The sequence below is a fragment of the Leptonotus elevatus genome, chromosome 3 (assembly GCF_054856555.1).
Source record: "Leptonotus elevatus isolate MCC_2025b chromosome 3, RoL_Lele_1.0, whole genome shotgun sequence".
Classification (NCBI taxonomy): Eukaryota; Metazoa; Chordata; class Actinopteri; order Syngnathiformes; family Syngnathidae; genus Leptonotus; species Leptonotus elevatus.
In genome coordinates, this window is record NC_141241.1 from 20,250,969 (window position 1) to 20,278,787 (window position 27,819).

The following is a 27,819-nucleotide window of genomic DNA, read 5'->3' on the forward strand; positions in this document are numbered from 1 at the left end:
ACAGTATTTGCAAAGATTTTCTTTTGAAGGGGTCTCGCCGATCAACGTTTATTTTGTAAGCTGCACCGGAAATTGTACTTTAGCTTACATCCTAACTTGTTGGAATCATTGGCGCTAGTACAGTTGACAGCAGGGTGAGCGATCTTTTTCACTTTCGCTTTACAGGAATTGGTCGCACTTTCTTTCACAGCTCAGTTCTTCACGGAACTCGCAATCTATATGACTCCGCCAAGAAAAGGATAATATTGCTGAAAATGTTCCGAACGGCGACACTTTGTTTGTTGTTGGCGTTGGGGACAGTTGTATTGAGGGGGACGTCCTCGACTTCGGGTAAGCAGCTGCCTTCAAAGCACACTTTTCTTTGTTTTTTGTTTTTTCTTCCTCTGTAGCACAACGAAGCTTTAATGCCGGTTAAATGTGTCTAACCTCCTGAAGATAATAGCTTCTTCCACACACGAACCAGGACAATAGCAGTTGACCTACTGCGCAACAATAAGATAAGCGCAAACAAACAGATTATAAAAGTGCTTTATAAATCAGTGTTTGCTTGTTTTACATTGTCCCAAAAGTTCAATGTAGACTCTGATTGAATCACAGAGTCATCCCGGTTGTTTACAATGTAAATTGATACACACATCGTGTGTGCTTATGGGGGTCTCACATTTTAGGGGCGTGTCCACTGATGTATGTCCGAAATCAGTGGCCAGAGCTCTGACGTCATATTTCGCTAGAATACATTAGGGCTGAAGCCTAGTGGTAAAGGTCAAGGCCAGTATCGCCCATCGACCTACACTATTGGAATCACTGGCCTACATTTATTGACACTCTCAGTAGTACTGTACTCAACTATAAGTTTGTTTTCTGTTGCAGTAGAGGACACCTTCACCATCCAGCACTCCATCACAGGCAACTGTTTATCCGCTCAGGACTCAGGAAGTTTGGGTGCCTCAGCCTGTGATTCAAACAGCACGTCGCACTTGTGGAAGTGGGGCTCGGGTCACCGGCTCTTCCACGTGGCTACCTCCCTCTGCTTGACGTTGGACGTCCATTCCAAGAATTTGTCCCTGGCCGACTGCGGCTCGGACATCCTGCTGTGGTGGCGCTGCCTGGATGGCGGTGTATTCACCGTTTACCAAATGGCTCTGGTGGTCAGCGGAGGCCAGTTAACAGCCAAACGGGACGCCCGTGACACGTGGGTGAGAGGAGGCTCTCAGGATAACATCTGCCAGAAGCCATATCGTGGTGGGTGGCATGCGACAAAAGCTTTGGGAACACATTCTAATGTGTCAACCTCAAGGCTCAGGTGCCAGATCTGACCCGTGGCATCACTTAATGTGGCCCTCTTGACTCTGGTGTTTTATTATGGTCCTTTAATTTTTTTCCAGAGCTGTGTAGAGCTGGGGTCGCCATCCTTATTGAAACTGATAGCTATTTCTTGGGTGCTGATTAATGTGAAGGGCTACCAAACAAGCAAAGCAAAAATATACTTATAATATATCGCTTATCAACCACATGACCGGAACCGGAAATTACATACATACAATTAATGAATTCCATTCATGACTTTGATGCTTTTATATGAAAGAGAAACAACACAAACCAGGTGTGTCACTTGGCCAAACTGGTTTTTCCCAACAGCTTCATTTAGGTGTTGATTGTAATTTCTCTCAGTCTGCATGGTTGTCATGACATATAATAACAGTTAAATGGGTCAAATTCCTATTAGGAAGGCGTATGTTGTCATGTAAATCCACACAGGTTTTTGGCTTCATACTCAGTCGTCTATGTTCTTTCATTGATAGTGTTGGAATGGTTGTTAAACTTAAGTCCCAGCTTATTGCTGCATTCATAATAGGTAGAGCTTTGAAAAGAATCCAGTTGGAACAAGCGGAGTGTTTTTTTAAAAGCTATGCTAGCATAATTAGAAATAGGTGGTTACCGAGGTATCGGTATTAGGGTCGATACTCAACCGTATATCAGTACTCGCGATGTTTTACGATCAGGAACTAGAAATGAGAAGAATAGAATATTGCTATTAATTTCATGCAATTTTAAGGAAAATTCTTGTTGCTACCTGTCCCAACTTTTTTTTGATTTGTTGGCACCATGACATTTACAAACATATTTTTCCCTTAAAATGATACATTTTCTCAGTTTAAACTTTTCACCTGTCATCTATGTTCCACTCTGAACAAAATATTGAAATTTGGCACTTCTACATAATTGCATTCAGTTTTTATTCACAATTTGTATAGTGTCCCAACTTTTTGGGAATTGGGTTTGTATGTTTTACAATACTGTGCTAGTTTTCTTTATGGTGTAATTAATATGTTATTTCCATTCATTTCATGGGGAACATTGGTTTGATTAACACAAAGAGTAAAAGTCAAGATACCAGTTCCACGGTATACTGTAAATGTATAATAGTCATAATGTTATTGTACCGATGGCAGACCCTCTTGTGGAGGCTAATCACACAGTAATGTCTAAATGATCTACTTTAACTTGTATCTTGTGATTTCCACTGTTGATGCTGTTCTTCACTGCTATTTCATCAACGCAGCGTGCTGCTTCTGCTTTATCTAACCAACATACATCATATGATGTTAGTTGGTTTGTGTGTGTGCTTGCGTGAGAGTGATTATCATGATTGAGAATTCTGCAATTCTGATCATTCTAAACTTTCCATTTTTTTGACATTCTTTTTTCACAAATGTGCGTGTGCTCGTGTTTTTTATTCCTGCAGTCATTCACACCGCCGACGGAAACTCTGCCGGCGCTCCCTGTGAGTTCCCCTTCAAGTTCAATGGAAGCTGGCATCATGGATGCCTCCCAGATTCTGACTTGCCAGGACTCTCCTGGTGCGCCACCTCGTCCGACTACGATCAAGACAGAAAGAAGGGGACCTGTCTAATACCTGGCATGTTAAAAAAAAAAAAAAACTTTTAAACTATTGGGGTCTGATTTACTGACATCTCAAATAGAGGGCACTAAATTGTGTGCTCACTCAATTTTGCACATGATATATTAAGATTGTCTTTTACGCCTTAGTTAGCTTTTATTGTTTTTCAATATGAAAAGAGCTTTGCAAGCGCAAAATGAAGTTTGAAACAATGGAACTGGAAGTGTTGGAGGGAGATGCAAACAAAGTTCGACTCATTTTGAATAACACAAAGCTTGCTCATTCAAAAATGTGTCTGCTTATCGTTGCAAAAATACACTGGAAGCCAAGTTGCACAAGAGCGAATAATGTTGGGGAAGCCAACAACTACTTAGGAATATTCTTAGGAATTGACATATTTATCCAGTCTTGAGTAACATCACGTTTAAAATGTGGCAAAGCCCACCAGAAAAAAATGCTCTGTGAGAATTGCCACAGTGCATTGAAAAGACCCAAATGTAAGGAAATGCTAACTTGAAAAGACTTTTGTCATAGGTGATCGAGTAAAGCATGACTCCTTCTTGTGACTGACTCAATGTTAGCCGTTAGATCAATCAGAAACTCCATAATTGCATTGTTGAATAATTGGCATGTCAAATATTTTTGTTTCTGGCATTTCGAGGTGTTTCTACGAGACTGCCAGTGATGCTGATTCACCTGCCTTTCAGATTGTGTATTTGAACTGAAGACACAAAATCATCTCACATTGTGTGTGCTAAATATATACAGTATATTTGCATACATTTTCCACATTAATTTGCCGTTAGGTTGAAACTTTCAAAATTGATTGTGCTTCTTATATGCCCGTTTGGCCCCCGCAAATGCAATGCGCTCAGTTACTACATCAGCTTCTACATTTATTTTCTGCCGTTTTTGTGCGTGCAAACATTTAGTAAATCAGACCCGTAGCTTTGGTGTTCTACAAAAAAACACTCACTGTCTCACTGACTTTTCAGAGAATGGTTGCCAGACTCTGTTTACCGGGCCAGAGGAAAACTCCTGCTACGAGTTTGTTCCCAATACCGCCGTGACCTGGCAACAAGCTCTCGATTCCTGTCGCAGCCAAGGAGCGGATTTGCTCAGTGTGTCTAGCCCAAATGATCTCCACTCCCCCACATGTAAGAATCACACCATGGTGAACAACTTAACACAAGTGCCACACAATGGCAGCAATAATATCAAACAGATGAAGACTCGAGTCATTGCAACTTGGACTCAAGTCAACTGGAGTCACTGTTTTGATGTCGTGTGACTTGTATTGACAAAACATACGAGACTTTAGATTCAACTTGGACTTGTGTGTAAAGGTGATTGACATTTGTTTGATATTCATCTTAAAGGGATGCTTGACTCATTGAGCCATTTTCAAAAGTAAGAAGATCATATTTTGTCTATAATTAATGTGATAACTTCACAATTAATACCTTTTAAAAACTATTTTTTCCACTTGCTGTCGAGTAAAAATGACATCACAGTTTCTCAGGCCTCAGATAACGGCCCATTACAGCTCAGCTTCAGGAAACAGCTGAGCTGTGATTGGTCGTTGCCTGAGCCCTGAGTAACTATGATGTCATCTTCAGTCGACAGCAAGTCGCAAAATGGATAAAAACAGCTGGATTTTGCTTCATAACTCATATTTCACAAATATAATATTAATCAGAATGTCATGTTTAGACTCGTGAGATCACAAATATTATTGTCAAGAAATGTTTACGGTTGACTTCCCCTTTAAGAAAATTCAGCGCACTAGTAAAACGACATGTGCACCATTAGAACGACTGACTACTAGTGCCAGTTTTGACCATATAGTACAAGAACTTGCTAGTATGCCAAAGTTGTCGTACTAGGTTATAGATATGTCATGCATAAGTGAAAGGCTGTAGTGTAAAAAAAAAAAAAAAGACTAGTAAAACACAGATGTTCTCCAAGACTTGTGACTTGATCTCATCTCTGATACATAATCAGCCATGTTGCCATCTTTGGCTGCGTCCCTCCACTGGATGTTGTCAGCACTGCTTCTTTAATGATCCTGACAACGCTCCTTTTCCTTTTTCCTAATGAGTCCTGTGTTGTATGCTTGCTTCAGTTTTAGAAGGCCTCCACATGATGCCTGAGAGAATGTGGATAGGCCTCCATCAGTTAGACACATCTCAGGGCTGGCAGTGGTCAGATGGCTCCCCGCTCTCAATCCTCCGCTGGGAATTAGGTGATGCTGCTTATCTTCATTTTCTTTGATGGTTGCAATAGGGTTGGACAATTTCTGGTGGGGATATTGGAAATACTGTATTCCAAATTGTAAACTTAGATAGTCATAGTATTTCCATATATTACTTTAAAGATATAATTGATTTTTTTTTCGCCCTTCAGTTGTGAACTAGACGGTATTTCTTGCTGAGTCATCTAGCTCTTTTTTTCGTATTCATCTAGATGGCTAATAAAAGTTTAGTAACAAGATGGTGTGGATGTTGAGAGACTCAACTTCATAACATAAAAATCATTTAAAATGTATGCTAAAATGTTTTCCATCAAAGTGTTCATATGTCAAAAATTCAACTAAAATAAACATACTTTGCCGTCTGCCTGACATCTGTAAAAAAAATTAATTCTGTATTTCTTTTGAGACCAAACACGCATCTTGATGTAATCTGGCTCTATTAACATTTGGTGTGGGTTGTTGGTGTAACAATGTGGCCACTGGCTCGTGTTGTAAAGAAGCTCATTGTGCCTGCCCGTTGATCTGTTGCATTGGGGGTGTTACTTTTGCTGAATAAGCCCATTAATTGCAATGAATAGAAGCCTTCTGCTATTGTAATATGGTATCACTCCTTTCAATGTCCGAAAGTGAAACACTAAACACTATTAGACCGATACATGTGCTGCTACTTATAACATTGGAGATTCTTGAAGATGTTTCGCCCAGACTTGCCTGGGACTTTCTGAAGAAGCCTTTTGGGTCAGAAGGGAGGGGTGCATCTTCAAGAATCTGTTGTTGTTCTTGCTGTTAAATCAGCCCCTCAGATAACGGATAAGGTGAACATTTAAAAGACACCCAGAGGCAAATACCACTCGTCTGCTCTGTTTTTCTATGACAGGAATGCCCGCCATCTCTCTAATCATCGAGTCAGACTGTGGAGTCCTGAACTCCAAGCAGAACTATGAAGCTGAAGCGTGCAACAAGCAACTGCCATATATCTGCAAGAAGATAGTCAACGCTACTCAAATAGGACCAACAGGTAGCTTACAACTCACATCAGATGTCAGCCTTTCTGTCTTTTTTTTTTTGTCTTTACTAATCATGTTGACAACACATTTCCTGGTATTACTCTCCTTGCAGAGTCACTCATGTATAAAGAAACCGTGTGCGCACCTGATTGGGTCCCATGGAATGGCTGGTGCTACAAGTTGGTGAACGACAGCCCTTCAAACTTCACGGATGCACAGCAGTACTGTAATGGTACTGATGGAGGAAGTTTTCTGGCCAGCCTCCACTCCATTGACAGCAAGGAGATGATCAGCACCAGTTTTAATGCTGGTTTGTCTCTCAAACTTTTTTTTACACCGTAAAAAAATTGTTTTTGTTAAAAAACGGTAAATTTACTGAACATATTTTAACAATAGATTTATGCATTTCTAAAGCATTTTTGGGGTAAAATAAGAGAAATGTTTTGTGTTTTCACAGTTACAGTGATTTAATGTTATTTTACATGCATTATATAAGATCTTATTCTATTTTTTTTAAATAAAATGATATTTTAAAAATATAGGAAAAATCTGTAAAATGAAATAAACATTGAAATTATGTTATTTTAGGATACTTTTTTTTACAGTGAATATCTATGCAATGGAAGCAAAACAAGCTGCTAAATGTCACACTTACAGTGTACTTACAATTACAGTACTCACAAAAAGTGAGGGATATCAGGCTTTTGGGGGAAATTTCAAGATAATAATAATAATAATAATGTAATTTATTAGCGTCTTTCAAGACACCCAAGGACACTTTACATTGCAGCGTTAAGATGAACCTAATTTGCATTTTAATGAGTTTCAGTTAGAATAGCTGTTTAAACAGTCGTAAACAATTGATTGAACCGTACCTCACTACTGAGAGACTGACAGACTGGATGAGTCACAGAAAGGACATCCTTGAAATTTTTCATGGTACCAACACGTTGTGAATATACTAGTGCTCAGCCAGTTATCTAAAAAGTACTGAAACATTGAACAAGTGAACATGTGCCTTTAAAAGATTGCATATCCAGATGAAATAAAGTTCACCTGTAAATGTCATGCCTTAGGCCTGAGTTTTGAGAAAATAATTGAGGACAGGTGCCCTATGCGCCCCCCACCCCCAAAAAAAATTGGCTATGAGGCAAATTTGCGAATGTCAAACTGCTCACTTAGTGTCTACATATTAATAATGAGTCACATGTGTTCCTGTTTGTCAGGTGGCCGGCAGTTGGATGTGTGGATTGGTCTAGTCGGAGAGGGCGTGAATCCCACCGTCTTCAAATGGGTGGACCAGGCACCAGTCACCTTCACATTCTGGGCCCCATATCAGCCGCTGCAGCCTTCACAGGATACCAGCTGCGTTTTCTACTCTGAGGTGTGTGTGTGTTTGTCTTTATAAGGTCATTAAATTAGTCTATGGATGGGGAATATTTTTCTTCCAACGTTCCTCCATGTCACTGTTGTCCCTGTTCTCTTCAGTTAACTTTACCTCTCTGAATTAATGTCATGTCCTCATATTCAAACTAACAATTTTAACGTAAAGAGTAGACTGTGCAGATACCTGTTTTCAAATGTAGAGAGTAAAAGAAAAATATTAGAAAATAAATATTAAATTTGAGTACAGATACCTGAAAACACTTCTTCAGTCTTGTATTTATATTTTCTGATGTCGACCGCGATTGCGTCTTTGTGATGCTCTACACATGAGTTCGCATGAAAAATAAAAGCTCTTTGTGTGTCCTCCAAGACTCATGGTTGGCGGGTTGGACGCTGTTCTGAGAAACGAGCTTTCATGTGTCAGACGAAAGGAGAAGTCAGTGAATCATCGGGGACTGCCGGCTGTCTCTTTGAAGATGTGAGTATGGTCTGCTTACCGGATTTCAAAGTGTGAACCGTACTCATAATTTGGGCTTTTGTTTATAGTAGAATTAAGCCACTGAAAACTAGATTGAGCTAACAATTTTTTTCTGTCATTTTGCACAAATTCTGTTTTTTAAAGTTGCAATAAAATTTGGTGGATTTATTTCTTGGTGATTTATGTGACAATGATAACTTCCTCTGAATACTTGGGTTTACAGAAATTCTGGTTTTCCTCATATTGTTTTTATTTTTTATTTTTTTAAGGTCAAATTGTCAATATTTCATGATGATGATTAATAACATTCACTTATACATAAGTACATAGAAGTTGCACCAGTCAAAAAAAATCATGCAGAAGAAAAAAAAACAAGACACATGGGGGAAATTTATTTTACAATAATTGAGCCCAAGAACAACTAGAGCTTGGACTTGCACCCAAAATCCCTGTTCCCTAATCGTGTTGATGGCAGTTAACGAATTCCAGTTGGATTTGAAACTTTCGCTTCTAACTACAAAAAGGTTTTCTTTTTAATTTAAAATGGTTAGAGCCAAAGTGTGACTAGCGGCTAGTGTATTGATGAAGACAGCTACTAGCTGCGAGGACTAATGTGAATTGCACAGCACATTGACCATTGACACATACGTACGACTTGCGGTAATATTTTTGAGTTTGGTGCAAAGACAGACTCACACTTAAGCGGGTCTTTCTTCCCCGATCAGTTTTGTGGGAGAGACTGGAGCTGACGCAGACTGTTTGTATGTACTACATCCTTAAAACAGATTGGTCAAATTTACCCAAATAAAGGTTAAATTTCACCAATCTAGCTGGTAGTTATGTGTCCGACAGATCCTTTGGTTAAAACAACCACTCTAGAATGGTAGGTGTTTTCAACCAATATATATTGGTGATTGGGCCAACCGATACAAATTTCATTCTGACCAAGATATTGGTTAATCTGTATTAGAGGCTGACATTTTTTCAGGAATCCTGCTGGCCACGGGATTCCCCCCAAAAAGTTCCACTGATTGTCACACACACCTAAGTGGGGTGAAATTCATTCTCCGCATTTGACCCATCCCCTGAGGGAGCGATGAGCAGCAGTGGGGCAAATGGATCCCATTTTATTAGTCTTTGTTCTAACCAGCCCAGGGATTGAACCCACAACCTCCCAGTCTCCGGGGAGATACACTACCACTAGTCGACTGAGCTGGTCACACCTGCTGACCTATCTAGACACACATTTCCATTTTTAAACACTACACTATTTTGTAATCACTTATAATAATTAATAAATAAATTTAGAATGCAATAAATAGATACAATAAGAGTTACTTTCTATTGTAACCAATTTCATTGGTTGTTTGGCTATACCTGTAACCACCTGGAATGGTCAATGTCTGGCCAATCTATTAGTTAATCAAGCCAGTATGAGCTTAACCTACTAGATTGGTAGTTTTTTTAACCAATCCATTTTTAGTGTGAAGCAGCGTGTATGTCCATAGTGGACAATCTTCTGTCCAGACTGAATCAATTTACTACCTAATTGTACATTAAAAGTCACAGTTTTAAGACCATGTTTGAGGTTGTTGGTTCAATCCTCGGCGCTTATGACCATGTCAAAGTGTCCTTGAGCAAGACACTGAGCCTTAATGTGCTCCCAGTGGACCTGGCAGCCACCCACTGGTGTATGAATGAATGAATGGGTGAATGTGAGGCATTGTAAAGCGCTTTGGGCACCATAAGTGTTATAAAAAGCAGTCCATTTGTTATTTAGTAGAATGAAAGTTTGCCAACATGTCCCTGCTTTTATATATTTAGGGCTGGAGGAGACACGGCAACTCCTGTTACCGTGTGAACACGACGCAAGTGTCCTTCAAAGATCACTGTAACATCACTATAAGAAACAGGTTGGTTCACCTTGTGACTTGGCTCGCACTAAGAAACACTCTAGCATGTACCATTTTGTCATCAAAATACCACAATTATGACGTGTCAAAACATGGAACTTTTAATTATTTGTATTTTTTATTCAAATCAAAAATAATGTTAGGCAGTGGGGAGGTATATCATAAATCAAATCGTGCAAAGCAAATGCAAGAAAGGCAAATCCTGGTACTAAAAAAAGCATGGTACCAATTAATTTTGAATGACATGGTATCATTGTACTCTTCTAGTAGCTGCATTCGAGGAAGGCAGAAAATCGGATTTATCCCTCTCGGATTGTCCAAGTTCTGACCTCAAAGTGTTCGAGGAAAATGTAAACAATGATGGCTGGTTGTTTTTCTGGATAATACAGTCATTCCAAACCACACAGTGTTACATGAACCTATGTCAAATAATTAAAACAAAGCAACAATAAAGATAAATAAATAAATGGGGTTCTCCATTGGACCAGTAACATCAGATTGAAGCCAGTCGGTGAAGTTGTGGTTCTTCTTCCCCCCCCGACTTCAAAGGGGCGTTCCCGTGCACACTTTCTGATATGAAGTCGGAAAAGTCCCAGTGCAGCAACTCTAGGTCTTGAACTGTCCTTCTTTATGTATCTGAAGTCTTTTTTATTTCTTGCCTCTAGGTTTGAGCAGGCCTTCATCAGCCGTTTGCTTGCATCTTATATTAGTAATACGCCTCAGTATTTTTGGATTGGGCTGGAAGACATTAAGAACACTGGAGAGTATCAATGGCATGGCCAGGATGATTCCCAAAGCGAAGTTACATACACCAATTGGGGCTCTTCTGAACCGCGTATGTATTTCTGCTATTTACTAAAATGTGTTCCTGAATGATTGGTCACAAATGGAATGGAATGGAATACATAGTTACAAAGTCATTTAATTCAATATGGCAGGCTGGGCTAGTGACTCCCAAGATTTCCATGATCACAAAGTGCCTTGGTATTGATAAGAACAACATAACTTTCAGCTAGTTCATCTTCCTCTTTCGGCAAGTGTTGATACATATGAACTTGAACTCATTGAACTTGAATACAATCAACATAAGGTCAAATATATTCAAAATCACACCCACGTCCCAACACACCCACACACGCTCAAGCATCCTCAACTTTGGTTACATTTTTGGGAGGCAAGAATGAAAACAGCTTATCTTCCTCCTCCCTTGTTGATACCTTTTCTTATGAAGTCTTATGTTTGTCTGCATGTGGTGTTGTTATTCAAAGCCTACGTCAAGAAATGGTTACATTCAAAGTTCTACTCTATGGTTCTTTTTTGTTCCAGAGCACGATGGAGGTTGTGCTGTGATTGCCACCGCAAACCACCTGGGAAAGTGGGAGGTGAAAAACTGTACGCTCTTTAAGGCCGGTACCATTTGTAGGACAGACCTCAGTCCAGTTCTGCCACCAGAACCTGAACCAAACAACACCTCACCGTGCCCAAACGAATGGGTATCCATACCAGACTTCAAATACTGCTACAAGGTCAGTGAGTGAGTGAGTGTTATGTCAAGGGCATGTATTTCATTAGCACTAGCACCATTGTTGGCACAGGCCAATTGGGAATTTTGTCAATATCCTTAAATTTGTACTAATACACTTTTTTTTCCTTCCAATTCGCTAGTAAGATAATTCAGTAACTAGTAGAACAACTTGGTTGGACTAGTAATATTTTTTCCTACTATTATGCAATTAAACCTTGAACTAGTAGCACCAACATGCCCACTCGTAGATTTGCCTCACTAGTAACATGTAGTTGCTCTACTGGGATGCCAAAGCTGTGCTACGAGTGAGCATACTAGTACATTGACCCTGAACTGGGTATTGAGGATATGGAATGCCTGCAAATAAACATTTCTTTGGATCATTGAATCTGCACTAGTGTGCCCCTTGTCCTCATTAGTAAAACATTTGACTGTCTTAACAGATATGTTTTTTCCCATAATAGTTTCACTGCTGTTATGACATATCTACACTGTAGTTGACAACTACTGTACATGATACGAGTGAGTCATAACTTGGAATGGGCATTTTGGTGCTACTAGTGCATGGTACATGCCTAGTAGTGTTTATTTGTGCAGCACAGTAGTTTACTAATAAGGTTTAATTGTGTACAAGTAGGCCAAAAGTGGCACTAGTAGAGGGAAAATGCTGCATTGTCTTACTAGCTAAGACAAAGAGCATACTAGCATATTGAGAAGGATAAAAGATGGATACACTGGTCTGGATATCAGGGATATGGAATAAATGCTGAAACGGCTTTAGACAACTCTTAGGAAAAAACAAAAACAGACAGCACTAGTAGGTAGATAAACTTTATTCGAAAAGAAAAATACATGCATAAATATGTACACATGTATCCATATACAATAAGATCAAATCAAATTTGAGCTATACCAACATTTTTGTTCTCCCACCAGTATACAATTTCAAAAAATAGAAGAACTGAAATGAATGCATCATTTCAGTTCCCACGCCACTGTGTCTCCAGTTTCTTTTCATTTTCTTTTTAATTTCTTCAGTCAGCCCCTATGAAACGTTTTTTTGTTATCCGAGTCTGATGTTTGTTTGTTTTTGTCTGCGGCAGGTGTTTCATGAGGAAAGGCTCAGTCGCAAACGTTCATGGGAGGAAGCTGAGAGGTTTTGTCAGGCCCTTGGAGCCAACCTGCCCAGCTTCACCAATCTGGATGAGATGAGAGCGCTGCATGGAATCATCAGAAACACCATCAGGTACAAACTGTGGATGTTCTACGTTTAATAAAGCATGCAACTGAATGGCAGAGACTTGTCCTAACCAGTGGATTGGCATTCAATGTTGTTGCCACAGCGATGATCGCTACTTCTGGGTGGGACTGAGCAGAAGAAACCCGGCCGATCGCTCTTGGCAGTGGAGTGATGGCCGTCCTGTGAGTAAAACTGAAATCTTAATTTTAGCTGATGTCATGTTAGTGGTCACCGTAGAGTTGTTGTTTCTAAATTGAAGATTTGTTACACCTGTGAAATTGAATTAGGTAAACAGAGTTTATCGCGAGGCTAGGAGTTCCAAAACAGACACATCTGCAATCGGTGAAAATGTGCATTAAAGAGAAACCATATACTTTTTTTTTTCTTTTTTTTTTACATAGTTTCACACCTCATCCACATCTTAAACACATTTTATGCTTATTAAAACACACTTTTTAAAAGTATTCGGAAGGACCTGTTCTCACTCTCTTGCAAAAAGATATGAGAGATGTATAACATCAATGTCACTTTGAGGACACAAAACGACTCTCCAAATAAGAGTCAAAACGTGCTTGCTTCAAGCTGTTTATTTGCTAGTCCCATTTGAAGTTTGCCGTAAAACCAACACATAAATTATACACCAAATTTTTCGACCAAATCATATGGGTAGCTTAATGCTAACAAATGATGCCAAACGCCAAAGGCGAGCTAACGGAAATTAGCATGTTTGTTACGTTAACTATAAATCTTCAAACAACTGCTACTTTAGCACACATGGAGCAGCAACACGTGAAAACAAAGCATACATTATTGGAACTGTCCAACTTAATAGGATCTAATAAAAGAACTGCAAATGTTATTTTAGTACTGTAGAATGTAAGTGGTTTGATAAATGGATGGATGATGATAGTTTTTTTAAATTATTATTTTTATTTATTTATTTGTATTGGAGCTCATTCTATTGTGAATGTATGTAAGGACATGTCCATTGAGTATACGATATATTTGAGTGATCCTTATGTTATTTTTTTTATGTCTATACTTTAGGTAGCAATGGACGTTTTGCATCATGACTTCCACGAGGACGATGCGTACAGTCGAGACTGCACAGCGTTTAAGGTGACTTACATTGATCTGTTGGCTTTGGTTGACGTTATACTTCTCCAAAATGTGAATTCTTCAAGACATGTTGGACAATTCTATGCTTCCTTGGGCAAATGTTGGAGGAAAATAACACATTTAAGTAACCAGTGAGCTTTGGATATGTGATGGGAAGTAAAGAAAAGGAAATCGATGAACTTTCAGCTGTTAACTGAATTGGACAGCTTCTATCTTTCTGTTTTGTTTTGTCTCTGTCCACAATAGAGTTGTACTCTTTTTGTTTAAAAAAATATATATATCACTTGGAGCAACATGATGGCATACTTTGTATTTTTTTCTGGAACGACATTAATACAAGCAATTTCTGTCCTCAGACAATGAAGAGAAGCATGAAGTATCTCTTTTTGTTTTTACTCCATGACCACCTACCTGCATCTTTCTATGCATCCCCGTTTCACTGCGATGCCAGGCTGGAATGGGTCTGCCAAATCCCTCATGGTAAGCCTTATCAACATTCAACAACAAATCTAAACAAAAATTGCTGTTATCTTAGCAAAATGGTCACGAAATGACTTAAAAACTTGAGAGTAACCTGATACTCTCAAGTGTCCCTGTGTGAGTAGCATAATAATCACATAAGAAAAAAATGGATTGAATGCTTAAGTGCAACTGGACTAAGAAAACCTTTGGTCTACTTGTATGGCCTTAAGTTATCAAGGATATCTAATAAATGCTGAAATGTCTTTCTACCACATGATTTTAATCAGAATCTGAATCATCTTTATTGGCCAAGTATGTAAAAACACACAAGGAATTTGCCTCTGGTAGTATGAGCCACACTAGTAGTGCAGTAACAAGCAACTATAACAATCGACTAGAGAGTCTTCATGTCATGTAAGGGTACCATTATTGTTGTAGTGCTTAAAAACGTATTCTTGCTTTGTTATTCAACAGGGAAGACACCAACGTATCCAGACTGGTACAATCCAGGTAATACAGTATTTACTTGTTTTTTGGGCTAATGGTGGTCTGTTGTGACTTTGAAATAAACTCATTATGCATGTTTGTTACTGGTTAAAATCAAACAGTCTGGGAAAGTTTGTCAAGATAAGGGTTGCAAAATTTCAGGAATTTTCAAAGTGGGAAAGTCCCGTGAGAATTCATGTGAATTTATGAGAATAGATGGGAATTTATGTTTGAATCTTTTTTATTAAACAACTTTCAGTTGATTCCAATGGAAAGTTCACCATTTGGAATATCTCCAAAGTTCCACGGAAATTTACTGGAAACTTTCCATAAATGTACCATAAATCATCCACCTCTTTCCAACGCAACTCACGAGTGTCATGATGGAGATGTGTTGTGCTTCTCAGGCGTGCACCACGAGACGTCCATCTTTGTTGATGGCGGCGAGTATTGGTTTGTGAACGAGCCTCAGCTGTCTTTTGAGGAGGCGAAACTCTTTTGCACTATGAATGGCAGCAAACTTGCTTCGCCGCCGAGCTCCACTGCCGCCAGAATCATCCACGAAAACCTAGAAAAGGCAAGTGTCCTGTGATGACAGTAGAATTTAGTACCCCTAATCCTTTGTTAATACATCACGTGTTTGTCAATGTAGTTGTACTATATCATACTGAAGGGAAATTCTGATAGTTTGCCTATTTGACTAACTATGTGCATATTACAATCTGCAAGAAATCAATGCGCTAAAAGGCTTATGGTATTGATCGTAAAATGATTCTGAGCAGTTGTCAAGTTCTCCCAAGCAAGGTTGGTGGGTCGACCTGAGAGATCCCAAGCGGATGTTCCCCATGACGTAAGACAAAAACGCACACGCACATTGACTGTTCATTTTTGCACTCCAATTAACGGCACGTGGCTGTGCGCTCATGTGTTGTAGGCATACGCGGCTACACTTGTATTATTCAGCTTTCTTAGGCAGATGCACCTCCATCAGTCCTGAGAGGTTCCTTCCAAGTGAGTAAATAAGTTTGAGCGGAGTGTGTTTGACCCGTGAGCCTTGTAGAGTTTTTAAAATACATCATTTCCATTTGTTTTCATTTTTTACCCCTTTTTTTTTTAACCAATGCAAAGGTTGTAATACAACCTCTAAAATGATGTTTTTGTATATTCTCAGTACTGTACCACCGTTTCTAATAATACATTTCTTTATCAATGTGTTTAACACTCCTTTTCTTTTTTTCCCTTTTTTTTTTTTTTTGCCCTGCTCCTTTACTTGCAGGGTCTGAGAATAGTTGTAGGCAGAAGTTGCCCTTTGTGTGCGAAAGGCTTAACATCACGACTGTGGAGAGCAACCCTCTGGAGCCTCATCCTGGAGGCCTGCCATGTGGCAATACCTCAATCGCCTTCAGAAATAAGGTTTGATACTTCTGAGATCCATTTGACAGAGTTTTATTCCTTGCCAGGAGCTTGTTAATAATATTGGCCATATTTGAGGTGGTGAGTGGTCATTTACAGTACAGCCAAATTTTTTATATTAATTTAATGTAATTGAATTCATTCAATCCCACAAGTCTGTTCTCTTAATTTTGTAGTTTTTTTCTTTGGCTGCACTGCTGCTGTTGTTGTTTTTTGACCAATCAGATTTTAGCTTTTGGGTGTTGCCATGAGAATCTACTCTGCCCAGGGCCTTCAGCATCGGTGATGGCCCATGTGCTTTCAGTATTTTTCTGTCCTCTGCTTGGTTGGTCAGAGCAAAACCTGTTAAGCCAATTTTATCGAGCAATACTTTGTCTGTAGCTCATCTGCATACTGTATATTATTATTAACTCATTTTTTCCCGCCCACAATGGCTGACAAAGAAAGAGAAATTGACTTACCTACTTAAAGGGGAAGTCAACTCAATTTAGTTTTTTGACAATAATATGTTCTATCCAGCTCCACTAGTCTAAATACTGTATTCTGGTTGATATTGCATTTGTGGAATATGAGTTAAGCAGCAAAATCCATTTATATCAATATCAGAAGCCGGCCATTTTGCCACTTACTGTCGAGTGAAAATGACATCGAAGTTGCTCAGGTCTTAGAAAACAACCAATCACAGCTCAGCTTTTCAGAAACAGGTGAGCTGTGATTGGTCGTTGCCTGAGCCCTGAGCAACGGTGATGTCATCTTCAGTCGACAGCAAGTGGCAAAATGGCCGCCTTCTGCTATTAATTAAAAATGGCTGGATTTTGCTGCGTAACTCATATTCCACAAATGTAATATTAATCAGAATGTCATGTTTAGACTCGTGAGGTCACATATATTATATCACATTTTTAAGGTGAACATTTTCCAGAAAAGTGAGATAAAATTGGACAAAAATGAAGACGCTCTTCACAATTATTTCGGTGTCACAACCAAAACTGCTGTCTCTTTTTTTTCCACAGTGCTACACACGGCTACAGAATGCAAAGCCAGTGTCATTCAAGACTGCCAATGAGATGTGCCAGTCAGTGAGGGGAACCCTGGTCACCATATCTGACCAAGTGGAGCAAGGTAATTCTTTGTAAAGATAACTTCATGATGACTCTCCTGAGCTCCGTATCTTTAGCATGTTATGTACCTCGCAATGATATCATGCTAAGTGCTACTGCTCTTTCTTGCATTTAGACTTCATCACCAGCCTGTTGCCAGGAATGAAGGACATGGGAGGCATATGGATTGGTCTCAAACACAAACGCAACAAACTGGAGTGGCTGGACAAGTCGCCAGTGGATTACGTCAATTTCCATTCACTGCTGGTTGGAATGCACAAGGCCATTAATGTCAACGTGAGATTTTTATTCTAACTGTACCGTAAGCACAAATGTATATTTTAAATATATTTTGTATTTGATCAACATGTGTTTACTCCTTACAGACACTTGACCCAGACAATATGGATTTGTGTGTCTTTTTAATCAATAACCCTAATTCGGCCGTGATGGGTACCTGGGACTACACCTCCTGTACCCAGTATCAATATGGGGCACTTTGCCAACACTATGCAGGTAATTTACTGCTTTTTCCCTTTTAATGACTCTCCTCTTTTGCTACCCAACAAGTTTGTGCTAGACTCTAGTCTGCTTTCTTCAACCTACGCGAAGAAAGAAAGCTCATCTTCATCCGAGCTCTCTCGTCATTTCAGATCCCGTCGAAGAGCTTTCGGTCACGTCTGAGCCCTTCCAGGTCAACAACCACACCTTCCAGCTACTCGTCAAGAACCTCACCTGGTTCGAAGCCTTGGAGCAGTGCTTGAACCAGGACATGAATCTGGCGAGCGTTGCCGACACCCTCCAGCAGTCTGTGCTCAGTGTGCACGTGAGCCGTGCACGCAAGCCCATGTGGATCGGCCTCTTCAGTGAAGATGTACGCGTGCCCGGCAAAGACAAATGTTGCTCACGTTTCAGCTTTTATTCCATATCCTTCATATCCGGCTTTATTAATGTCCATAATACTAGTGACATAATTAGAGTACTAGTAGAATGGCTTTGTCTTACTAGGAACATGTTTGTCGCTAATAGTGCCCCCCCATTTATTCTCTCCTTCATATCCAGTTTAAGGTCTATGTACTCCCTTTGTCCTCGCTAGTAAAACAAAATCAGGGTACTTGTATGTGTCATACTAGGAATATTTTTGGCACTACTAGTGCCACTTTGTTTTCATTTATTCTGTATCCTTCATACCCATCTTGAGGTCCATGTCTTAGTGTGTGCTCTTTTTAATCATTAGTGCGACAAAATCAGGATACTAGTAGAATCTTACTTACTAGGAACATTTTTGTCAATACGAGTGCAATTTTTTCTCTCATTTGTTCTGTATCCTTCATATCCAACTTAAGGTCCTTGTTCTCTCTTTCTCATTATTAGTAAGACAAAATCAGGGTACTAGTAGAATGTATCTTATTAGAAACATTTTTGTCACTACTAGTGCCACTTTTTGTCCTCCAGCTTAAGGGCCATGTACTATTAGTGTATCCTCTTTGAGCTCACTACTAGTGCCACTTTTAGTCTACTGGGCTTAATATCAAGGATATTGAATAAATAAACATTTGAGCATTTATTCGATATCCTTAAGATCCATGTACCAGTACACTCTTTGTCCTCACCCGTAGGACAAATACCTGTTACTAGTGAGGCAAAACTGTGCACTTGTTGACAACTGTGTGTAACTAGTGACACCATAAAGCGACACTAGAAAATTGTGCTAATTAACATCTAGCGCGTAACTAGTATTGTTATTAGTGTGCCGATATCAACTAGTGCCCAATTTTGCCACACTAGTAACATGTCGTAGTCCTACTTGTGTGCAGCCTGTCATACTGAAGTAGAAAAATCATAACGAGTAAGACAGTTGATTCGTGTTTTGAATTGTTTTACTAGTGAGCGCAAAGACCGTACTAGTGGATGGAATTTACAGATATCGAATAAATGTTGAAACCGCTTTATTGAAAAATGTTTCAGCATTAATTTGATATCTAGTGCAAGTTTGGATTAATGGGTCAAACGTGGCACTAGTAGTGGCAAAACATTACAAGTAAGATGCAATCTTCTACTAGTACCCTGAATTGTCCTACTGGTGAGGACAAAGAGTGTACTAGTACTGGATATGAAGGAATGAATGCTGATCGTCTCTCCATGCACTCCACTCAGGACGGGATCCACTATCGCTGGACGGACCACAGTCACACCGTCTTCAGTCGTTGGTCTTCTCAGGTGATCGCAGGCTCCTGCGTCTTCCTGGACACTGACGGCTTCTGGAAGGCAACCGAGTGCGAGCAGGAGCTGGGAGGTGCCATCTGCCACAAACCACACAGTGAGTGAGGATTTCATCCCAAAACAAATGCGCAACCCTCAGGCCTTGCTCCATTTGATCACCCTTTCAGCAATTTTTGGTCCTGTAAAGACATATTGACAAATATCCGTACTTTTACTTTTACTTTTAAACAGCTGAATTTGGACGAATAATGAAGAACAATTTTCACTACATTTGCATTCGACAGCTAACATGGTTCAACAACAAGATGTGACCTGGAATCAAATGTCCAGCAGAGGTTTAAATGTCCTATTTTTGTATTTCAGAAGAAATAATAACCACACCGGAAGACGTGGCAGTGAAGTGCCCCCACAAAATAAACGGCCCAAACTGGATCCCCTTCAAGAACAACTGCTACTCTTTCCAGCTGGCGGCGGCCAGATGGGAGCAGGTGGACAAAGGACCCATCCGCAGAACCTGCAGTAACCTTCGTGAGAACGTCACCACAAGAAATCAGATTGCTTGAGTGTCACATGCGAATTTTAAAAGGGGCGGGTCCTGTTTGTGTTCCAGACAAAGGCGCAGACATCCTAACCATCCGGAACGCAGAGGAGAACGAGTTTATCAGGCAGCAACTTCTGCCTTTTCAAAACTTGGTTCAGTTTGTTTGGCTGGGGATGTTCAAAAACGACAGTAGGTGTTTGAATCTGTTTGCTTTTTTTTTTGCGTGCACTCTCATTTTGTAATATCCTCACCTTCCTAAAACAATGGCCTAAGTCTTTTTTTTTTCTTTTCCCCCGTGCACAAATCTACAGAGCCAATGGCTATAATCTGACGTATTTACAAGTAAATGCTCATTAATATGCACTGTCACTTTTTTAAAATAAATTCAACCTGGCTAGTAAACTACTGTGCTGCACTAGTAACACTACTAGGACTGACTAGTAGACTTGTGTCAAGCACTAGTAGCCTCCTTGAAGTAACACCAAAATTCGTACTAGTAGTTTTAACTCAAAGTTGTTCTGCCAAGGTAGCAGAGTTTTCTTACTAGTATGCAGAAATTTTATACAGTAGTGTTTAGAAAAAGAAAAAAAAAAGAAAGTTAGATAAAAAAAGTTCTACTACTGAAATGTCTTCAGGGTCATTAAAAGTCCTGAAATGGATTTTGCTCAAATGAAAAATTAAAAGGCATTAAATATGATGTCCAAAGGCATTGGAAATTTAAATACAATTGATGTAAAAACATTCATGCTTTATTTTATATATAACGTTGTGCAAAGGAGTCACTATAACACAATTTAGCAATAATAAATGTGATAGAAATATATATATATATTAATGGGGACTGGTGACTGGTGTCCACGAGTTGCTTCATGTTCTAAATAACATTTGCTCGTAATTTGAAGAGAGAGAAAAAACTGTCGCCAATGTCCAACATGAAACACTAATGCCCCCTAGTGGCAGAAAATTACCTCAACACAAATCTATGACTCAAATGTTTTACAGTAGTCAACCCTAATGTACCCTGTATGTATGTACAGTATATGTTTGTGCGTGTGTATACATGCAGTACGATATTAAATTAGTCGTTAAATTTGATTTGCTGATATCTGGAGAATCCCTGGTCTTACCAGTGACGAAAGAGTGCATCCTAGTACTTGGACCTTCATGCTGGAACAGCTCTCCTTGCTTTTGATGACTTCATTTGTTAGTCTAGTCTCAGGAAAGAAATGACCTGTATCTTCAAAATGTACTACTGTACTCTGTTGTCCATTATGGTACTAAACTGTGTGTGTTTACAACGATAGGTAACCGGTTGAAATGGTACGATGGCACAAATGTCCAATATTCCAACTGGAGCAATGGTAGACCAAAAGTAGACGGCGACTTCATGGCAGGTCTCACTCTCCAAGGCAAATGGGTTGTCGTCACACAGTCAGAGTTATTCTCCGAGTTCAGGCAAAAAGCGATCGTGACCTGCAAACTGGATAATGGTTTGTGTTGTACTGTCCTTAAAAAAAAAGGTGTGAAAATGACCTTTACAAAATGTTCCCCACCCGCACGCATTTCTGATTAATACTGCATTGATGGAGTAAGAATGAAGCAGATGAATGCACCCGTTTTCATCCATTTGAGTGCACATCCATTTTGACCGCCCAGACGTTCACAATGTGATCTTGATGTCAGTCACAAAATGTCTGCGCCTAGAGATGGATGAAAACGGGTGCATTCATCTACTTAACTAGTAGTTGGCACATATTGCAAAGAAGGTTTTGACCACCTTAATGCTTTTCTCCTAAGAACCCAAACAGGAATACTCCAAGTCCACCAGGGACTTTCAGCAGCTTGGCAATTTATCCTACGAGGTGGTGACGCGACGTGATCTGAGTTGGTACCAGGCTCTGGAAGAGTGCGCTCAGCGTGGTGGCCACCTGGCCAGCGTGCATGACGCCGAGCACAGGGCGCACGTCAAGCTCCTCGCAAAGACCGACGGATTCCCTCTCTGGATCGGGCTGTCCAATCAGGAGGTCAAAACTTGCAGATTAGAGCGTATGCGACTTTGGCAAATCATCAGCAAAAGTCATGTGGACTGTGCCCGTCTGTCTGTCCACGTAGGCTGCGGGCGAGTCCTACGAGTGGTCGGACGGGACCGGCTACCGGTACAAAGCGGACATCTCGGAGTACGTGGAGAGCTCCAGCGGCGACGAGCGAGATGTGGGCGGCTGCGTTTTTGTTACGCCCTCCGGCGCATGGGTGAGGAGCAGCTGCTACTTGCTGCTCGATGGCGCCATCTGCTACAACGCCAACATCAGCACCCCATTCCAGAGTAAGAAGCATTTATTGATTTAAAAATACACACGTTTCTCTTTTTTTTCCCCTCTTTTTTTGTTCTTTAACATGAATTTCCATAAGAAATTAGTATAAGAGGCGGTAGCTTTTAAAGGAACCCCGACTGTTTGCTCTATATTATTTATTCGGTTGTTATGAACATAACTATGATATCAATTTTTCAAAAATCATTGCCTATAAAGAAAGCAAGGTAAACCTCGTAGCATTCCTAAACAAACAACATGTGATCGGGAGAGTCACCCTCCCCCACGCCATGCTCTCCTCGTTCACCAGACGCATTCAAGAGTTTTGATCGTCCCTTTAGGAACGCTACTTTCCTACGAGGCTTACCTTGCTTTCTTTATATCCGTGTCACATTGCTCGGCAGAAAGACAGCCGTCATTCTATAAATAACAATGGCGGCGTACGTCCAAATAAAGTTCCTACAACTTGTAACTTGGCTAACTTGTCATTCCAGTCGGGTTCCTTTTAAGATAAATAAGACACAAATACAAATTTAATTCTCATACATTAAAAAACAAACACATTTAAATTACAAAAAACAACAACAAAAACAGATTAAATTCTTAATAATTAAATAAACACCTACAAATAATTTTAAAGATTTGAATTAAATGACTTGTAAAAAAAAAAAAAAAAAAAAGAAGCAAAAATGTGAGTAAAAAAGTAGAGCTAAATGATCAAACATTGAAGAAAAATAGACCCAAATATTGAGGAAAAATATGACACATTGAATTGTCATACAGTATATAAACCAAAAGAAAGTAAAAAAATAAATAAATAAAATTTAATTATTTTACATTAAAGGGACAAACAAAATAAAAATAAAATACAAGAAAAAAAATAATGATTAAATTCGAATGCATTACATGAACACCATTTTTTTAAGATCAAATTTTCATTTAATTACTCCATTAATTAAATTTATTTATAATTTGTTATTAAATAATTCAGATTGATGTGAAATATGAGCAAAAATATAAATGATCATACATTGAAGGAAACAAATGATGGATTACATCATCATACAGTAAATAAAAGAAAAACTGCAGATTAAATTCTCATAGGCTATATTAAATATTGAACACCCAAAAAATAAAACAAGTACATGTTTCAGATTTTACATTTTAAAAAGTATTGGTAAATTTTTTTAATTTTTCTCTCACATTACAGGAGAAACCGAAAATGGGTTTATTAAAATTCAGATGAAATCCTCATTCAATAGAGAACAAAACCTTATAAAAATCCAAATGAAATTCTCACAAATGACTACTGTCTTGTACAGCAAACCCCGCACATTCACGGTGTGGCGTCCTGTGAATTTGGCAAATTTGGGGGGAATCTATCCTCTTTCCTGAAAACTCACCTAACTACTGTTTTTGTGCTGAAGTCAGCCATGTCTGATATTTAACGCTTTGGCAACATCTGGTGGTGTCTTGGTATGTTGAACTGTGGGGAGGAGCTTCAATCTCTGTTAACATTCTCCACAAATTGTATATATATATTTTTTTCACTTGATCTTATCGAAAAACATCTGCGTCCATGAACTCAGCTCTGTGTGCGTTTTTGGCCACCAGGAGCCAAACTGCAGGCGAGCGCGAAGGTCAACGGCTGCCCTCGGAGCAACGGCACGTCCAAGTGGGTGCAGCGTGACGAGCGCTGCTACGCCTTCGACATGAGCTTCTACAACTACAGCGTCTACGACATGCGGCGAGCCAAGAACATCTGTCAGAGCTTGGGTCCGTCGCGCGCACGCGTCCAAATCTGACAAGCGACTCATTCTAACTGCCGACATTTTTGTTGCATTTTGCCAGACGCTGAACTGCTGTCCGTAAAAAGCAAAGAGGAGAACGACTTTGTGTCCAAGTACGTGACCGACGACCCTCTCATCACCAGTCGCGTGTGGCTCGGCGTCGCCATCGATGCCAAAGGTAAATTAACTGACAAAGGAGCATATAGAATTATTGGTAGCACATTACTAGTAGCGTCTTTTCCTCTACCGTTACCATAATTTTGGCATGTTAACTCGTTCACTGCCATTGACGGCTATAGACGTCAAAAATTCATTTGAACAATTTCTATTAGTTTCACATTTGTTTCCACTTTTGTTAACAAGAGTATGAAAACCTAAAAAAAAATTATTGTACATTTAGAACAGATATAAAATGTGATTAGTCATGAGTTAACTATTGAAGTCATGCGATCAATTACAATTAAAAAAAATTATCGTCTGACGCCTCAAATTTTTTAATAATATTTTGTTTTGTTTAATTACTTAATTATTTAAACTCAAGATTAATCACAAATTTTATATCTGTTCTAAATGTACAATACATTTTTTTTCTAGGTTTTCAAACTCTTCCAAAAAAAGTGGGGAAAAATGTGAAACTAATAGAAATAGTTCAAATGAATTTTTGACGTCTATAGCCGTCAAACGGCAGTGAATGAGTTAAGAGGACAACTACATGTTATTAGTAAAGGTTACTAGTGCATGTCACATGGTTGGACCAAGTAGTGTTACTAGTGCCGTAATTTACTGATAAGGTCCAATTGTGTACTAGTTTGCTAAATGTAGCACTAGTAGTGGAAGAACACTTTACTAGTTAGACACTGGTTCCACTAGTAGGCTGAATTGTCTTTGTTGTGAAGACAAGGAGCGTACTAGTACATGATTATGGAAAGCCTACTAAGTATTTATTCCATATTCTTAACCCTCCTGTTATGTTGCGGGTCAGATTGACCCATTGTAAGATTTGCAGCTTTATTAAGTAATCATTACAATTAGTCAGAACATGTTTTTGAAATTCATTTTGCCGGTTCTGACACTTTTTGGATAACGGGTCAAATTGACCCAGGAACATGAGTAATGTTTCGGGTCAAATTGAGCCATTGCAGTTTTTTTTTAGTAGTAAGCGTAATGACTCTATAAATAATAATAATTATCTACGAAATGGTGAGTAATGAAGTTTATATTTACATATTTTTTCTCTCCCAAGTCAGACACTCACTTTTTATGACGGGTCAAATTGACCCAGGAAGTCAATTGCTGCTCTTTGTCACCACTAGTGCACTTGTAGAACAATTTTGTATTGTTACAGAAGTTACATTTTTTTCACTACTAGTACCATTTTTGACCTGCTAGTACATTGACCTTGATCTTATTTATTCATTACTTTTGATATCCATCTTACTAGTTTGCTGTTTGTCCTCACTAGTAAAATGACTAAGCACAACTAGCAGAAAAAGTGTGCTCTGTAACATTTTTTTCCCCATTACAGCCTTAACTACTGTATGACAGCAACAACTAGAGAGGAAAAACTGCACTAGTTGACATCTATGTTCTAGTAGTAAAGTATGTTAATAGTAGAATTTCATAATGTCATTAGTAGCTTTTCATAACGTATCAACACTTTAAAGTTGATGTTGATGATGGGTTTAAAAAGTTGTCAACATTGCGAAATCCCGCTCCAATATGTTTGTGTGGCCATTTAATGGCATGTCTTTTTGTGATCAGGATCTCCCGCAGCGTGGGAGGACGGGTCGACTTTGTCCTACGCCAACTGGAGGTCGGGCGCTTTGGCCAGCACGGCACAGCGGAAGGAGGTCCCGTGCGCCGTCATGGCGACCGAGGACGGAGGGAGCTGGACTGTCGTCAGCTGCCAGGACAGCCTCAGTCGCGTCGTCTGCCAAACGAAAGCCAGTGAGTGTCTCCGCTCAAGTAATCGAGTACAAATAGTACTTGAGTCGATTTTTTTCAGTCGTATTTTTACACACGTTTCTTGTACTTCTACTTACGAAGTCCTTTCCTGCTCTGCTAATTCGTTCTCTCCCGTCTGCCGCGGTTGTGAACGTTTCCTGCTCGTGTCGTCAGAGTCTTCTGGATCTCCCGTGGCGGCGGGTTTCTTCGTGCTCACCGTGCTCGCTCTGGCGCTCGCCGTGGCTTTCGTCGTCTACAGGAAGAAGCGGGCCTACTTCTCCTCCTCCGTGCGCTACAAGAGGACCGCCGACCAGTCGGACACCACCAGTATCATCACGGAAGGCGAATGAGCCCGCCGGAAATGCTTGCCTCAGGAAATTTGGCTGTGACCCCAACCCCCACACACAACCCCGCCCTTTTAAATGTTTAATTTATTTATTTATCAACCCTCCCAACTGCTTCTATGAAGAGTGTAAATATGATCAGACTGCTTGAAAGCAGTGTCTTAATTTGGATTATTTTCAAATTTTGAAGCACAGTGAGCCCCCGTTTATCGCAGGGGATATGTTGCAGAAAATATTGTATAACTAACACACAAAACCAAAAAAGAATCAAACATGTTTAACCAAATTATATAATTTTATCTGACTAAAGTCCAATAGCTAATGCTAACATATACGCTATTTGTTGGGGTTAGGGACCAAGTCCTGCCGCAAATAGTGCAGACCCACCAAAAATTTTATTGCCACCAGATTGTTTCCCCAAATGAAACTCCTCAATTTACTTCAACATAGTTCCTTGCCAGCAACGCACAAATAGGAGTATATGTAAGATTTTTGACAGATTTAGAATAGGTTCTATAAAACAATTATTCACCAATCAAGCTAACATAAATTTGCATCAATGTTATGGTAATGATGAACCTTCAAAGAATTGCTATTAGTTGACACACAGAGCAGCAGCAAACAAACAGAGCAAACATTACCCAGTTCCATATTTTTATTTTTATTTTATAAATAAATATAGTGAGTGCACTCTAAATGAACTGTGAATTTGTGGCGGGTTCACTGTACTTCTGATTATTTCTGACATTGATTAGATGTTGAGTTTATTTTCCCTAAATTGAGGGTTTTTTTAAAGTCACAAGAACAAAGTCTTGTTTTCCCTTTTGCTTAAAATGTCCCGTTAATTTGCGCTCATATCTGAAGGAAGAGTTTGAAGGAGATCAATTCTGTTTACTTGCAATTTTAAAGAGGGGGGGCGAAAGATGTGATTGTTCACTCACTGTGGCTTTCGGGTGTCTTGAAAAGAAGTGGGAGCGGTCACGTCACTGGAAAAGCGTTTCCGGCACGGCCGTGGGTAACGCATGTTCATGATTAACTGCAAGTACAGTAGTTCGCCACAAGAGGGCGAGACTAGCGTTCGTTCACAACTGCTGCCGTTGAAGCGCGGAGTTACCTATGCACTTGACTACTAAGCAAGAACGCACTTTAACAGCGCCACGTGGAAGGTGGCGATCGTGTGCACGTGTTTGCTGGACATCCTTTGTACATACGCGGCGTTTGCTTTCCAAAACCAAAGATATGTCGTTTATTGAATGTCAAACACCTACGCTTGCCTTTTGTTTTTATCTTTGTAAATTTGGTTGGTTTATAAGTTGTAAAAACAGACTTTTTTTTTTTTTTAAATATATACTCCAATAAAACGTTCCTCTCTGGTATTGTTTG

General features: G+C 39.5%; 1 protein-coding gene across 2 annotated transcripts; it reads left to right on the forward strand.

The window, feature by feature from the left end:
- Window positions 1–113: 113 nt before the first annotated feature.
- Window positions 114–27,812, forward strand: ly75 (lymphocyte antigen 75). 2 transcript variants are annotated; one of them, XM_086071600.1, is made up of 35 exons: window positions 114–330; window positions 871–1,242; window positions 2,747–2,920; window positions 3,898–4,059; window positions 5,028–5,147; window positions 6,034–6,174; window positions 6,276–6,473; window positions 7,390–7,547; window positions 7,920–8,027; window positions 9,852–9,940; window positions 10,606–10,775; window positions 11,267–11,466; window positions 12,569–12,711; window positions 12,809–12,887; window positions 13,753–13,824; window positions 14,181–14,304; window positions 14,761–14,796; window positions 15,180–15,349; window positions 15,555–15,622; window positions 15,707–15,783; window positions 16,049–16,185; window positions 17,199–17,307; window positions 17,422–17,582; window positions 17,672–17,801; window positions 17,939–18,159; window positions 19,443–19,605; window positions 19,872–20,036; window positions 20,119–20,238; window positions 21,354–21,539; window positions 21,847–22,073; window positions 22,162–22,372; window positions 23,973–24,134; window positions 24,210–24,326; window positions 25,910–26,095; window positions 26,267–27,812. In XM_086071600.1, exons 1-35 carry the CDS (start codon window positions 255–257, stop codon window positions 26,440–26,442), a joined length of 5,208 nt encoding a protein of 1,735 aa, XP_085927726.1. In that variant the 5' UTR covers window positions 114–254; the 3' UTR covers window positions 26,443–27,812. The 2 variants fall into 2 exon arrangements, with proteins under 2 accessions (XP_085927726.1, XP_085927727.1); XM_086071601.1 differs by having other exon boundaries at window positions 874–1,242.
- The last annotated feature ends 7 nt before the right edge of the window (window positions 27,813–27,819 follow it).